Source organism: Phocoena phocoena, chromosome 9 (genome assembly GCF_963924675.1).
Source record: "Phocoena phocoena chromosome 9, mPhoPho1.1, whole genome shotgun sequence".
In the NCBI taxonomy this organism is placed as follows: domain Eukaryota; kingdom Metazoa; phylum Chordata; class Mammalia; order Artiodactyla; family Phocoenidae; genus Phocoena; species Phocoena phocoena.
In genome coordinates, this window is record NC_089227.1 from 86,072,282 (window position 1) to 86,087,494 (window position 15,213).

Sequence of the window (15,213 nt, forward strand, 5' to 3'; positions counted from 1 at the left end):
AGATGCTAACTGATTGGAATATGTTACTCCCATGAGCCTCACAGATCACAACATTCTCCCCAAGCAGTTGTCCTGAGGTTAACAGTGACCTGGGCTAAGTTGTGATGCAATTAATAGGGAGATCTCCGAGGTGCAGGAAAAGGCATCATTTCACCCTTTTATTTCTCCTAAAGTGTGGTCTTTCCCGCTTGTGCCCATCATGTTCATCAGAATGAGACGTTAATAACAGGTGCTGGGAGAGAGAGGTCCTGACAAACCACCTCCCGTTTTCATGGATTTAACCAGCTTTAAATGCCTGACTCTTCAGTGCTTTGTTTCTCTGCCAGCAACAAGACTGGCAGCCTGGGATGTGCCAAGTTCTTGGCTCTAAATTGCAAAGCAAAGCAGTATAGGAGGGAATCTGTGAGTTCGCTGATTTGCAAACACTACAGCCGGTCGCCATGTACACATTTGTTTTCGTGTACCTATTATTTCTCCCAGGCAGTTACCTGGATGCCTTCCTGACAGTGCCAGACTGTGCTGCTGCTCAAGCTACCAGCGCTTCCATCACTCACACTTAGATGAATGCAGCTTATTCTGCATCATTTAAACAAACAAACAAAAAACGCTTTCATTAAACAGAATCACAGAGCCTTTCAGTAATTATCTGAGAAGCGTCCCCAAGGTCATTCAGAATCAACATCAGGTTTACAGGTGTGCCCCCAAGTGTCCACGAAGATGCCATTCAAATGGAGCCGACTCGGGAATCAGATGCGTGAGAAGCCAGAATGACATGTAAGGGGGCTGGTTGAAATTTTCCTGACACAAGTTACATTCATCCCAACTTTCTCTAAGTAAAAGACATGTGGATGTTCTTTCCATGCCCCCAGCTCCAAACACCAGTTTATTATAGTCACATACCCAACGACAATGGACTCGACCAAATGTATGTGGAAAGCATCTTGACTCTTCACCATAAGCCTACAAAACAGGTTCTTGCATTTCCCCTCAATTTACAGTTGAGGAATCTGAGGCTTAGTATGGTGGGGTGACGTAATTAGGTCCCCCAGGTGGTAGGTAGCAGAGTCACTATTTGAACACAGATGCATCTTATTCCAGAGCCTGTTATCTTAATTATTTTGCTAAATTATCTCCTTCTGTAACAAAATAAAAATGAAATAAAAATTCTACATGATAAAAGATATTCAGATGACATCACAGATCACTGGCATTCTCTTTTTCATCTATTTCCCAGAAAGATCTTTCCATTTGGTGTGAATGCTCATTTCCAACTTCCAGTGTTGAAGCACCAATCCTCTGGTAGAAAAGTGAGAGTTACAATCAGGAAGTTTTTCTTCTCTTTCCAATTTCATCAAGTCTCAGGGTCAATTTTTTTTTTTTCCTTTTAACATTTTCCTAGTATTGCAGGGTCAGAAGTTCCTAACCAAGGTTATCTAATCTAGTGCTTGCCCCAGGCAGGATGATTTTGGTCATCCCAAAGAAAGGAAGGTTCATGCAATTTGTAAAGATCTTACTGAATGTTACGTACCTGAGAGGCAAATTATAAGCATCTCTTGCCTGAGGATCTGCAAAGTGTGTTGGAGCGTTTTAGAGTAAAGGCACCACACAAATACAAATTAATAACAATATAAATCAACTCAATTCCCATAAGTATAACCATCTAACCTGGAAAAAACAAAAACACGCGAGGCCCCAGACTACAATGACAGTCTTCATCAGAAAATATATTTATTATTGATAGTGAGTGAAGTAAAGATGTCAGTATTCATGATAGACGAGAGGTTGCAGAAGCCAAGGTTGCCTTCATGTTGATAGAAAATGCCTTATTTCACTCATAATCAGAAACATTATTCCAGTAAAAGAGGTACATTTTCTCTCCTTTTTGTCTTCTTACATGATCACCATAATAAGTTAAAATAAAGTAGCTCTTATATAGTTAAGGGAGAAAAGAAAAAGAGAGAAACCCAACATGTCACAGCCTAGCCAATTCCGCCCAGCACTGCTGGCCCGAGATGGAGGGGTTTGGCCTTCTCTTCTCCCCACCCCAGTGACCTCAGCCCTCGATCCGAACTCCCAGCTTTGTGGGAGGGCAGGTTCATCCAATGATGGAGCTTGGTTAGAAGAGGAAGTTGAATAGAAAGTCCACAGAAGGTGGAGAGGACTGCCTTTCTTTTTAATCATCATAAATGGATTTATTAACACTGTAGCAAGCCCTTGATGGCTGATCCCTGATCTAGGCCTTGGCTTTTCAAACTGTTGCTGATCAAACTGTGATATGCTTCTGTTGAATCTGCTCTCTGATGCTTCTCTTTATTGGTCTTCTCTTTAAATGAGTTGCTTTCTTACTAGGAAAAAAAAAATGTTCCACCTCTGGAATTAACGCTGAAGGAATTCTGCTTGTTCTAAAAGTTGATTTTATCCTCCCTTCTCAAGCATGCTCTGAAAGAGAAATAGAAAAATAAGATTTACCACCAGAAGGAGGGGACCAAAAATGGGCAGTAGCTATTTAGTACTGTTTGTGTTGTTTTTCAAAGATCTACCTCAAAAACACATATAGCAAGGCATATGCTCCCTGGTTTTGAAATATGACTACCTTTAATGAACACCATTGCTTAATCATGTATCATCTCCAAATGACCCCTCCCCCCACCATATCAAACTGAGCCCTAAGGGTGAACACGCCCTGGACTGTGAGAGTGGGGGGCATAGTGGGGAGTGTGCGTGCCGTCTCACTACCCTGGACATTTGGGGATGTGTGGGAGCATTTCTAGTGGCTGCAGAGACTGGGGGAAAGCTACTGCTAAGGGGGCAGGGGTGGAGTGGGGCGGAGAGGGAACATCTCAGCTGAAGACAAGATGCTCCCCCTGAAACCCCTGCTCACACTAGGCAGAATGCAGATGTTCCTGAACTCATAATGCTGGGTGGAGCTACACAGATCTAAGTATGTATTCCCAAATTACAAAAATGGCCCCTACATTCTATTTAGTTATTTGTGTGGGTGTGGGTGAGGAACAGTAGACAGGATGAATTTTTTTTCCAGTTTTATTGAGAATTAATTACATATATCACTGTAAAAGGTTTAAGGTGTTCAGCATGACGGTTTGATTTAAATATGTTCTGAAACGATTGTCACAATAGGTTTAGTTAACATCCATCATCTCATTTAGATACAAAAAAAGAAAAGACAAAAATTATCACTGTATTGAGAGCGCTTAGGATCCACTCTCTTAACAACTTTGCTATATCATAATGCAGTGCTAACTATAGTCATCATTACATCCATAGTACTTATTTATCTTACAACTGGAAGTTTGTACCTTTGACCACCTTCTTCCAATTCCTTCCTCCTACACCTCTCCCCCCGCCCCCTGCCGCCTCTTGTACCACAAATCTTATGTCTTTGTCTATAAGCTTGATGTTTTGTTTTTTGTATATAGACTTGACATATAAGTGAGATCATACAGCATTTGTCTTTCTCTGTCAGATTTATTTCAGTTAGCAAAATGCCTTCAATGTCCACCCATGTTGTAGCAAATGGTAGGATTTCCTTGGGTTTTTTTTAATGGCTGGATAATATTCCACTGTCTATATATATACCACAGCTTTTTTTTATCCATTCATCTATTGATAAGCACAGGTTGTTTCCATGTTTTGGCTATTGTAAATAATGCTGCTATGAACATGGGAGTGCAGATGTATTCTCAAGTTAGTGTTTTTGTTTCCTTTGGATATATTCCCAGAAGTAGAATTGCTGGATCATATGGTAGTTTTATATTTAATTTTTTTAGGATCCTCCATACTGTTTTCCATAGTTGCTATACCAATTTACAATCCCACCAACAGTGCACAAGGGTTGCCTTTTCTCCACATCTATGCCAGCATTTGTTGTCTCTTTGATGACAGCCATTCAGCCATGAGGTGATACCTCATTGTGATTTTAATCTGCATTTCCCTAATGGCTAGTGATGTTGAGCATCTTTTCATACACCTGTTGGCCATTCACACATCTCTGAAGAAAAAATGTCTATTCAGATCCTTTGCCCATTTTTTAATTGGATTTTTTTTGTTTTTGCTATTGAGTTGTATGAGTTCTTTATACATTTTGGATATTAACCCCTTATCAGAAACATGGTTTGCAAATATTTTTTTCCCATTCTGTAGGTTTTCACTTTGTTGGGTTCTTTTGCTGTACACAAGCTTTTCAGTTTGATGTAGTCCCACTTGTTTATTTTTGATTTTGTTGCTTGTACTTTACATATGATTTCCAAAAAGTAATCACCAATACCCAGGTCACGGAGCTTTGATCCTACGTTTTCTTCTAAGAGCTTCATGGTTTCTTACAGTTAAGTCTTTAATCAATTTTGAATTAATTTTTGTGTGTGGTACATGATAGGAGTCTAGTTTTATTCTTTGACATGTGAATATCCAATTTTCCCAGTACCATTTATTGAAGAGACTTTCTCCATTGAGTATTCTTGTCTCCCTTGTCAAATATTAGTTGACTGTACATCCTTGGATTTATTTCTGGGCTCTCGATTCTGTTCCTGAGGTCTATGTGTCTGTTTTAATGCCAGTACCATACTGTTTTAATTACTATAGCCCTACAGTATAGTTTGAGATCAGAAAGTGTGATGCCTCCTGCTTTGTTGTTCTTTCTCAGGATTTCTTTGGCTATTCAGGGTCTTTTGTGGTTCCAAATAAATTTTAGGAGTGTTTTTTTCTATTTCCATATAAAAAAATACCATTGGCATCTTGATAGGGATTGCATTGAATCTACAGATGGCATTTGGTAGTATTGCCATTTTTACAGTATTAATTCTTCTAATCCATAAACATGGAATACCTTTCCATTTATTTGTACCTTCTTTGATCCCTTTCATCAATGTCTCGTAGCTTTCAGAGTAGAGATCTTTGATCTCCTTGGTTAAATATATTACTAAGCATTTTATTGTTTTTGATGTTACTATAAATGGGATCAATTTCTTTTTCAGAACATTCATTGTTAGTATATAGAAACACTACTCATTTTTGTATGTTAATTTTGTATTTTACAACTTCACTGAATTTGCTGATCAATTCTAACAGTTTTTTTTTGGTTGAGTTTCTAGGATTTTCTATATATAAAATCCTAGACAGAAAAAATTCTTAACTATCAGATTAAGACTCTAACTAGCCGGGGAAGGAGATAAACTGTCTCCATTCTTAGGAAACTATAAGAAGGCAAAAGTGATCCTTTCCCCTTCAGTTTTGAAATTACTCAGGAAGAATAGCTAGGTCAGGCCCAAGACTGCCTCTTATTTGTTCTTGCCTTCTTCCTTCCATCCCTCACCCTTCCAGCCACTTATTCACCCAGCTTCTTAACTGAGCTCCTACTAGGTACTCATTGTACTGAGTTAGGTGATATGGGGAAACCAATACACATGTTCATGGAAAATTAACGCGTAATACAGAGTAATAACTTGCTATTTCTAAAAATACATTTGCTAAATATATGTTAAAATTTTATTTTACTAAATAAGCACTACATGCACACAGTATAAAATTCAAGAAGAACAAAAGAATATATAGGACAAAGTAATTTTTTGTCTTTCTCCTATTTCCCAATTATTTGTGTCCTCTTACAGAGAAGGTATTAGTTCAAAAGCAGAGTGGTGCTGCCTATTTCAGAAGAGGATAACTTTCTGCAGCTGGAGTGATCAGGGAAGGATCCTCAGATGACCTTTCACTATGGATAGAATATAGACAGAAGGTAGGGAGGGATGAGGGGGACAAGCACTGGTAAAGATTCAGAGGAGGGAAAAAGCCCAGTATGTATGGGATGAAGAATGCAGGAGAGAGACAGGCCTAGGAAGAGGAAAGGGTAGGCACTCAGCACATTCCAAGGAAAAGAGTATAAAAAGGGCCCACTGTGAATGTCAGGCTGAGATACCTCCTTTTTGGCCACTGAAAAAACCTAGGAATACAATAAATGTCTTTAATAGGAAAATGTCATTTAGGAAGGTTACCCAGACTTCCTTAGCACAATGGATCCAATGGAGGAGAGTCTGGAGGTGGGAAACTGGGGAGGAGACAGATTAGAAACGAAGCTATGGAGCAAGAAATAGAGTCACAGAAAGACAAGGGAAGGAAAAAAAGCAGTGATGAGACCTTAGGTATGGTGACGCCTCTGACAGGGAGAAAGGTGGTGTGACCAAGAGAAACAGGGAAGTCAGTGGGAGGAGTCATCTTGGGAATGAGGAAGATAAATTTGGGGTTTGGGAGTCTGGGAAGATGACGAGACATCTCGGAAGGAAATGTCTAGAGGGAAGTTGCAGGCTTGGGAAACAGGTCAAAGGTCTTTAGAGCTAAAGATTTAAGGTCAGAGATGAAGAAAACAGATTGAAATAAAGGGGCAGAAAAGGAAAAGGAGAAAGACAGATAAGCATATTGGGTCACAGAAATACAGGATGAATAGCTTATCCTAAAGGTTATCCTAAGGTATTCATGATTTTACAGGCTTCTAAGAAGGCTACGTCCATAGTGCACAAAAGAAGAACAGATATAAAAGCAGACAAAGTAGTTTGTAGAGGACGCATATAGAAATGGTCAGAAAAGACAATGATGCAGTCAAGGAGGAAGGACTGAATAAATTAGAAAAGCTAGATGCATCTAGAGAAAACCGGAAAGACAAAGCAGATTAAGTGGAAGACTCCACTCAGCAGAGAGTCATCTTGTAGAACACCAGAATGTGAGGCTCCTCTCAAACTCATCTGTATTTGTTGGAGAATTTAAAAATCGAGCACTTACCATGTAAGTGTCAGACCAGGCAACGTCACAGTATCATTTATCCTCAGACCCTTGTGACTTGACCTGTGAAAGTCCAACTATGCAGACAGGAAGCTCTATAAACTCCAGATATATAGACAACCTCGCCACAACATTATTTATTAATACAAAACGGAAGTCAGTATAAAGCAGCTCTCTACACTGGGGCCACGCGAGGGCACTTCATTACTAAAGAAAATGATCACTTTGTGAGTGAGGCCACTTTGTGGGTTATATACTCGCTACTTACTTCAACATACCAATGGGAACTATAAGCTGTTACCTGCCTGGTCAAAACCAAATGGCTGTGCCTCATTCTACAATTTAGGTCTCATGGCTATAGTGACATCCGTGTGACAACACACCTCTTTTCAAATGTTGCAGAATAATCCGCAGTGACCACACATAATTAAAAGCAGCAGTTAAAGTGTTCACAAGGGTCTAGGAAATCTTTTTACTTTTCTCCTCCCTGCCACCCCAACCAAATATGGAAGGGTCATTTTCAGCCAGGCCATATAACGCTAAGAATGTCAGACTCTCATAAGAGAGAGGAGCTGGACTCTGGCTGCTGTGAAGATCGTGGGCCAGTCTACCGTGAAGACACTAGAAGAAAATTTTTGAACAAATATAAAACACAGAGAAGTAACCACATTCACAAAATACCTTGCTATGAGTATTAAAAATCACATCCTCAAAGAGAGCATGGCAGTTCACCTGATTCCTGGGTGACTCCCTGAAGACACGGGGGCAAGGCTGTGTCTCCCAGGGCTGGTCTATACACATGCTGTCAAACTGCACTCAGCTGCTCCCAATGGGGGCCAGAGGCGGTACAAAACCACCTCATTTCTGTCAGAGATATTAACAAACGTCACGTTGAAAAACTTTTTAGATGAATTAATTGGTAAAACATTCTGTGTTTTTACTGTATCACAACTATGCAATAAAATCTGCCCAAATACAGGCCTAAGGAACTTTGGCTGGAGGGATCCTGAGGCCTGGCAGGGTCTGTATCAGTCAGTTTCCACCTACAGGTTCTCTTATCATCTCTGTATCGGTTCTGTAAGTCGCTGCTGTTGGGCTGAATTTCAACAATGCATAAATTTAACGCTGCATAAATTAACATAGGAAATTCCCCAAAGAATGAGGGAGAAGATTTACAAAATTGCTTCCTTCATTTGAGGAACTGCTAACACTTACTGTGGAGAAAGAAATTCCTAGCGTTTGCTCATCGTTCACGTACTGGGGCCTGCAGAAACACCTTTCATAAATGGCTGGGTAAATTAATAAAAGGAGAGAATGGTTCAGGCACCCACACTGCTCTTTTCCCAAGTCTCTCTCTCTGATTCCAGCCACTGAGGAAGGAAGGACCTGCAGCCCCCCGTGTCAGAAAGGAGCAGATCCCCTGGGGACCAGAGGCTGTGTGTCACTTCCATTGATTAAGAATATCTTAATTATTTTCCTCTAATATTTTTGTTATACAGTAATCTCATCAACTGTTTTTTGAATTACAGCTTTCTTGGAGGGGCGACTATCATAGCAGTGTGTCAGCTACTTGTTCTCTCAATATATTTAAGAGGAGTTAGGGCAACCCTGGATTGCTCACAACCATCATGACAATAAAAATTGGTCTTTTTTAAAAAGGATATCGTTCAGAGTGCTTGTCTCTGTCTGAGCTTACCCAGCATCTTACCAAGATTTCAAAGACCTAGTAAAGTTCGGTATGGAAGAAGGAACGCTTACAGGGGTAAGGTTTACAGGGAGAAAACTAAAATGGAAATACGTCCTGACATACCTGAGTTTTCACTAAGGAGGGACAGGAAAAGTGGAGAGTGGAAGAGAATGGAGCCTCCCAGGAGGAACAGGGAGTGAGAGACAGAAGGAGAAGATTGTAAGTGAGAAAGAAGGGAAAGTAATCAATAAATTCAATTTATGAGAAGCACAACGCATGCTTTGCCTGTGCGCCAAGTACTACTCCTGGCCACCTGAAAATCTGATTAGCTAACTTATTTTGTTTTCAGTATCTGTCTCCTCCCCCCACCAAGTGCTGTTCTTTATTCTTTCCACTTTGAAGGAAACGCAGCTTAACTTTTTTAGGCCTGGGTCTACTTTCATCTCTTCTTATAACACATGCTCTGTGTGATATTCAAATTAAGTTACAAGTAATTAACTGTTTATACAACTTGCTGTAATAACAGACAAAACACAAACATACTGCACTTCTAACTCTTGAAGCATAAGTACTAGAAAAGAAGTGCCTATTAAGAAAAATGAAAGTCTATTACCATGGTAATACTTCTATTGAACCTAGATTAAAAAAAAAAAGAAAATGCCATAAAGCAACTATTACCCGCAGAAAGCAGTTTAGAAAAGGATTCCTATGATGGAAGAGGCTGGGGTAAGAAATCTACACTTTGGAATTTAGTTTGCGTTGATGTGACTCCAAATGCGAAGGGCAGCCCCACGGAAGGATGGGAAAGCTCTTCTGGACCGCTCAGGCCTCCTCCTGGGGATAAGCAGCCCAGCTGGGCGATTAATAAATGTCATTAGGTTGTGATGATAAAGAAGCCTTCAGACACAATAAAAGCACACTCCCGTGAGCCTTCCCAGAAAGTGAACCTTCTTGATTTATCTTCGCGCTCCTTGAAGGTGGGCATCTGTGTCCACCGGAAGCAATGTGCTTAAGGAGGCGGGCCTCTGATGTGGGTCCAGGGGTGGGGGAGCAGGGTGACTGGAAGCAGCAGAGCCAAGGAAGGGTCCAGTCACAGTTGTGAGCTGGTCAGGGGACTGTTTCCTCGGCTGGTGCCTCTCTCCTCCCAGGCCGGTGCTTTTCTCCCAGGAAAACCGGGTGTGGTCCCTCATCTACGAGCACCTACAGTTTCAGTGGGGGCAAGAGGACGGGAGAAGAGAACTTCTTTTTCAGAGACTCTTGCCCTCTGTCCAAGACATCTTCTGATTTGTTCCCGAGGTTGAGAAAGGAACTAGTGAGTCTGATCAGACCTCTGCAGGTGGCTCAGACCCGGTAGGCAGTGACCAGCAGCTCCGTATCTCCCGAAAGCGGGGAGCCTTGGCAGGACCTCTGAGAGGTTGAAGACCTCTCATGCAGTTCAGGCCAATGGGCTCCAGAGCTGTGGTTCTCAGACTCCGTGGACAGAGGTACCTGGGGAATTTGTTGGAAGTTCAGATGTTCAGGTCCCACCTCAGACCTGAATCCGATTCTTGGGGATGGACCGGGCATGTGTATTTTAAATAAACCCCCCAGGTGATTCGGATCACCCATGTCTGCGATCTGATGTTATAGGGAACAGCGTACTGCGTCTGGCATCACACTATCCTGGTCTGGACTCTGCCCCATCTACAGATCACTGAAATTCTCTCGCTGTTAATTTTTCCAAGTGAAAAGATGTGTTTAGGTTACAAGATTTTGATGTCCTTCTAGCTCTAACAGCTTCTGAGTCTATGAAACCATTTACATGGAATTTATAGCTCATCTGAAAACAATGATAAAGTACAGCTTGCTCTGGCACTAGGTTTTTCTTTCAAGAATTCTGGTTTCTAAAGTGACAGCTCCTAATATGTTTCCAGGTGCTCTTCATACTCAAAGAACACGGATGTACTTGAGCCCTGGTCTAACATAAACCCGAGTACAAGGGGTCAGAAAATGCACTGTCCTCAAGAACGCTGACACGTTCTGCCAGGGCAAATTCCTCTACAGGGACTGATCTTGAGGTATTCTATTTTGGAGGAAACCACAGACTGGAGGTGTCGTTTACATTTTTGAAATGAAGAGTTAGGTACACTAATCTTGGAACGGAATAACTTCATGTTAGGATCCGGCCTCATTTATCAAGGTCTTGACCCCATGCTCCCCTTTACAGTCAAGTAACTCTTTGTTCTCCTCAAAGAGATCAGCAGGAAGCACACAGACCTAAGTGGAGGTGACTCACTTATAAGATGTCCTCATTTCGGTCCTTCCTTTAGCTGAGCTGCTTGCCCCACTGCCCACCTGCTGATTTCATCCTTGGCTACGGTTTATCAGAGCCCACCTGGCCTCCATCATCTGACTAGAGCCTCCATACTCACCTCTGTCCCTTGGGCGTCTCCTGGGTCTGGCCCTTACTTTTTAGTCCTGGTCTTTCCTTGGCTCTTCTGATCCGGCTTCCCGCTCCATCTCCACAATCCCTTACCACCAAGGGTCCGTGGCCCACGGGGTGGAAGCCAGCACAGTACAGGGTAGCCTAGGGCTGCCTGAGGGACGCAGCCTGCTTTCTCTAATGCAGTTTATCAGCCGGCGGGCTCCATTCTACCAGGCAGAACTGAGATAGCCATTTTTCACTCCAATGACTTCGGAGAAACTGAGAGACTGTTTTCACCCACTCCCAGTTCATTCTGCCACCCTGGCTTCCTCAGGGCTGTTGGGAGTACGAGCTTCAAGGAAAGACTAGGCAACATGCAGAGCAATCAGAAGTGCAGCTGTCTTTCTGGAGGGGAAGCTTAAGGCTGACAGCAAACTCTAAGAAGCAGAGGCACAGGCGCGGCTAACAGCGTGGACCCCAGAGACGGGCATGAGACACTAAGGCTGCTGCTGCCGCCACCAAGAAGCCTGTGTGCGAGCACAGGTCACTATCCACACCTCCCCTCCTGGGAGCCTGTGCAGCCCGCCACTGCCAGGGTCCCGTGAACCAGCGACAACTTTCCCGGGAGAACGCACGGCGCGCTTCAGGCTGGTGCAACGTCCCGCCGGCCTCTGCCGCCACAGGCTCGCCCCACATCTGCACCCCTCCCTCCCCCACGGCCTGAGTGAGCCAGAGCCCCCGAGTCAGTTGCTCCCTTAACCCCGTCCTGTCTGAGCGAAGAACAGACGCCCTGCTGCGACCTACACGCAGAGGCAGGGCCAAATCCAAAGCTGAGCCCCGGGAGCTTTGCGAACAAAGAAGAGAAAGGGAAATCTCTCCCAGAAGACTCAGGAGCAGCGGATTAAATCTCCACAATCAACTTGATGTACCGTGCATCTGTGGAATACATGAGTACACAACAAATCATCCCAAATTGAGGAGGTGGACTTTGAGAGCAAGATTTATGATTTTTTCCTTTTCCTCTTTTTGTGAGTGTGTACGTGTATTCTTCTGTGTGAGATTTTGTCTGTATAGCTTTGCTTTCACCATTTGTCCTAGGGTTCTATCCGTCCGTTTTTTTTTTTTAATAAAAAAAATTTTTGCTAAATAATTATTTTTTATTTTAATAACTTTATTTTATTTTACCTTACTTTACTTTATTTTATCCTTCCTTCCTTCCTTCCCCTTCCTTCCTTCCTTCCTTCCTCCCTCCCTCCTTCCCTCCCTTTCTTTCTACTTTTTCTCCCTTTTATTCTGAGCCGTGTGGATAAAAGGCTCTTGGTGCTCCAGCCAGGAGTCAGTGCTGTGCCTCTGAGGTGGGAGAGCCAACTTCAGGACACTGGTCCACAAGAGACCTCCCAGCTCCACATAATATCAAATGGCGAAAATCTCCCAGAGATCTCCATCTCAACACCAACACCCAGCTCCACTCAACGACCAGCAAGCTACAGTGCTGGACACCCTATGCCAAACAACTAGCAAGACAGGAACACAACCCCACCCATTAGCAGAGACGCTGCCTAAAATCATAATAACGCCACAGACACCCCAAAACACACCACCAGACGTGGACCTGCCCACCAGAAAGACAAGATCCAGCCTCATCCACCACAACACAGGCACTAGTCCCCTCCACCAGGAAGCCTACACAACCCACTGAAACAACTTTAGCCACTGGGGACAGACACCAAAAACAATGGGAACTACGAACCTGCAGCCTGCAAAAAGAAGACCCCAAACAAAGTAAGATAAGCAAAATGAGAAGACAGAAAAACACATAGCAGATGAAGGAGCAATATAGAAAACCACCAGACCTAACAAATGAAGAGGAAATAGGCAGTCTACCTGAAAAAGAATTCAAAATAGTGATAGTAAAGATGATCCAAAATTTCAGAAATAGAATAGACAAAATGCAAGAAACATTTAACAAGGACCTAGAGGAACTAAAGATGAAACAAGCAATGATGAACACACAATAAATGAAATTAAAAATACTCTACATAGGATCAATAGCAGAATAACTGAGGCAGAAGAACATATAAGTGACCTGGAAGATAAAATAGTGGAAATAACTACTGCAGAGCAGAATAAAGAAAAAAGAATGAAAAGAACTGAGGACTGTCTCAGAGACCTGTGGGACAACACTAAACGCACCAACATTTGAATTATAGGGGTCCCAGAAGAAGAAGAGAAAAAGAAAGGGACTGAGAAAATATGTCAAGAGATTATAGTTGAAAACTTCCCTAATATGGGAAAGGAAATAGTTAATCAAGTCCAGGAAGCACGCAGAGTCCCATACAGGAGAAATCCAAGGAGAAACACGCCAAGACACAATTTAATCAAACTGTCAAAAATTAAATACAAGGAAAACATATTAAAAGGAGCAAGGGAAAAACAACAAATAACACAAAGGGTAATCCTCATAAGGTTAACAGCTGATCTTTCAGCAGAAACTCTGCAAGCCAGAAGGGACTGGCAGGACATATTTAAAGTGATGAAGGAGAAAAACCTACAACCAAGATTACTCTACCCAGCAAGGATCTCATTCAGATTTGATGCACAAATTAAAACCTTTACAGACAAGCAAAACCTGAGAGAGTTCAGCACCAGCAAACCAGCTTTACAACAACTGCTAAAGGAACTTCTCTAGGCAAGAAACACAAGAGAAGAGAAAGACCTACAATAACAAACCCAAAACAATTAAGAAAATGGGAAAAGGAACTTACACATCGATAACTACCTTAAATGTAAATGGATTAAATGCTCTCACCAAAAGACACAGACTGGCTGAATAGATACAAAAACAAGACCCATATATATGCTGTCTACAAGAGACCCACTTCAGACCTAGAGACACATACAGACTGAAAGTAAGGGGATGGAAAAAGATATTCCATGCAAATGGAAACCAAAAGAAAGCTGGAGTAGCAATTCTCATATCAGACAAAATAGACTTTAAAATAAGGACTATTAAAAGAGACAAAGAAGGACACTACATAATGATCAAGGGATCGATCCAAGAAGAAGATATAACAATTGTAAATATTTATGCACCCCACATAGGAGCACCTCAATACATAAGGCAAATACTAACAGCCATAAAAGGGGAAATCGACAGTAACACATTCATAGTAGGGGACTTTAACACCCCACTTTCACCAATGGACAGATCATCCAAAATGAAAATAAATAAGGAAACACAAGCTTTAAATGACACATTAAACAAGATGGACTTAATTGATATTTATAGGACATTCCATCCAAAAACAACAGAATACACATTTTTCTAAAGTGCTCATGGAACATTCTCCAGGAGAGATCATATCTTGTGTCACAAATCAAGCCTTGGTAAATTTAAGAAAACTGAAATAGTATCAACTATCTTTTCTGACCACAATGCTATGAGACTAGATATCAATTACAGGGAAAGATCTGTAAAAATTACAAACACATGGAGGCTAAACAATACACTACTTAATAACGAAGTGATCACTGAAGAAATCAAAGAGGAAATCAAAAAATACCTAGAAACAAATGACAATGGAGACACGACAACCAAAAACCTATGGGATGCAGCAAAAGCAGTTCTAAGAGGGAAGTTTATAGCAATACAATCCTACCTTAAGAAAGAGGAAACATCTCGAATAAACAACCTAACCTTTCACCTAAAGCAAAAAACCCCCAAAGTTAGCAGAAGGAAAGAAATCACAAAGATCAGATCAGAAATAAATGAAAAAGAAATGAAGAAAATGATAGCAAAGATCAATAAAACTAAAAGCTGGTTCTTTGAGAAGATAAACAAAATTGATAAACCATTAGCCCGACTCATCAAGAAAAAAAAGGAGACTCAAATCAATAGAATTAGAAATTAAAAAGGAGAAATAACAACTGACACTGCAGAAATACAAAACATCACAAGAGATAACTACAAGCAACTCTATGCCAATAAAATGGACAACCTGGAAGAAATGGACAAATTCTTAGAAATGCACAACCTGCCAAGACTGAATCAGGAAGAAATAGAAAATATGAAGAGACCAATCACAAGCACTGAAATGCAAACTGTGATTAAAAATCTTCCAACAGGGCTTCCCTGGTGGAGCAGTGGTTGAGAGTCCGCCTGCCGATGCAGGGGACACAGGTTCGTGCCCCGGTCCAGGAAGACCCCACATGCAGCAGAACGGCTAGGCCCGTGAGCCGTGGCTGCTGAGCCTATGCATCCGGAGCCTGTGCTCCGTAATGGGAGAGGCCACAACAGTGAGAGGCCCACGTATTGCAAAAAAAAAAAAAAAAATCT

The 15,213-nt window shown here is 41.8% G+C and overlaps 1 protein-coding gene across 2 annotated transcripts in view; it reads right to left on the minus strand.

The window, feature by feature from the left end:
• Positions 1-1,706: 1,706 nt before the first annotated feature.
• CHCHD3 (coiled-coil-helix-coiled-coil-helix domain containing 3) overlaps positions 1,707-15,213 on the minus strand; it is a 289,542-nt gene continuing 276,035 nt past the window's right edge. For both annotated transcript variants that reach the window (XM_065883507.1, XM_065883506.1), the window contains one exon: positions 1,707-2,439. In XM_065883507.1, coding sequence (XP_065739579.1) covers positions 2,416-2,439 — 24 coding nt within the window. In that variant the 3' untranslated portion in view covers positions 1,707-2,415. The remainder of the gene's footprint in view (positions 2,440-15,213) is intronic.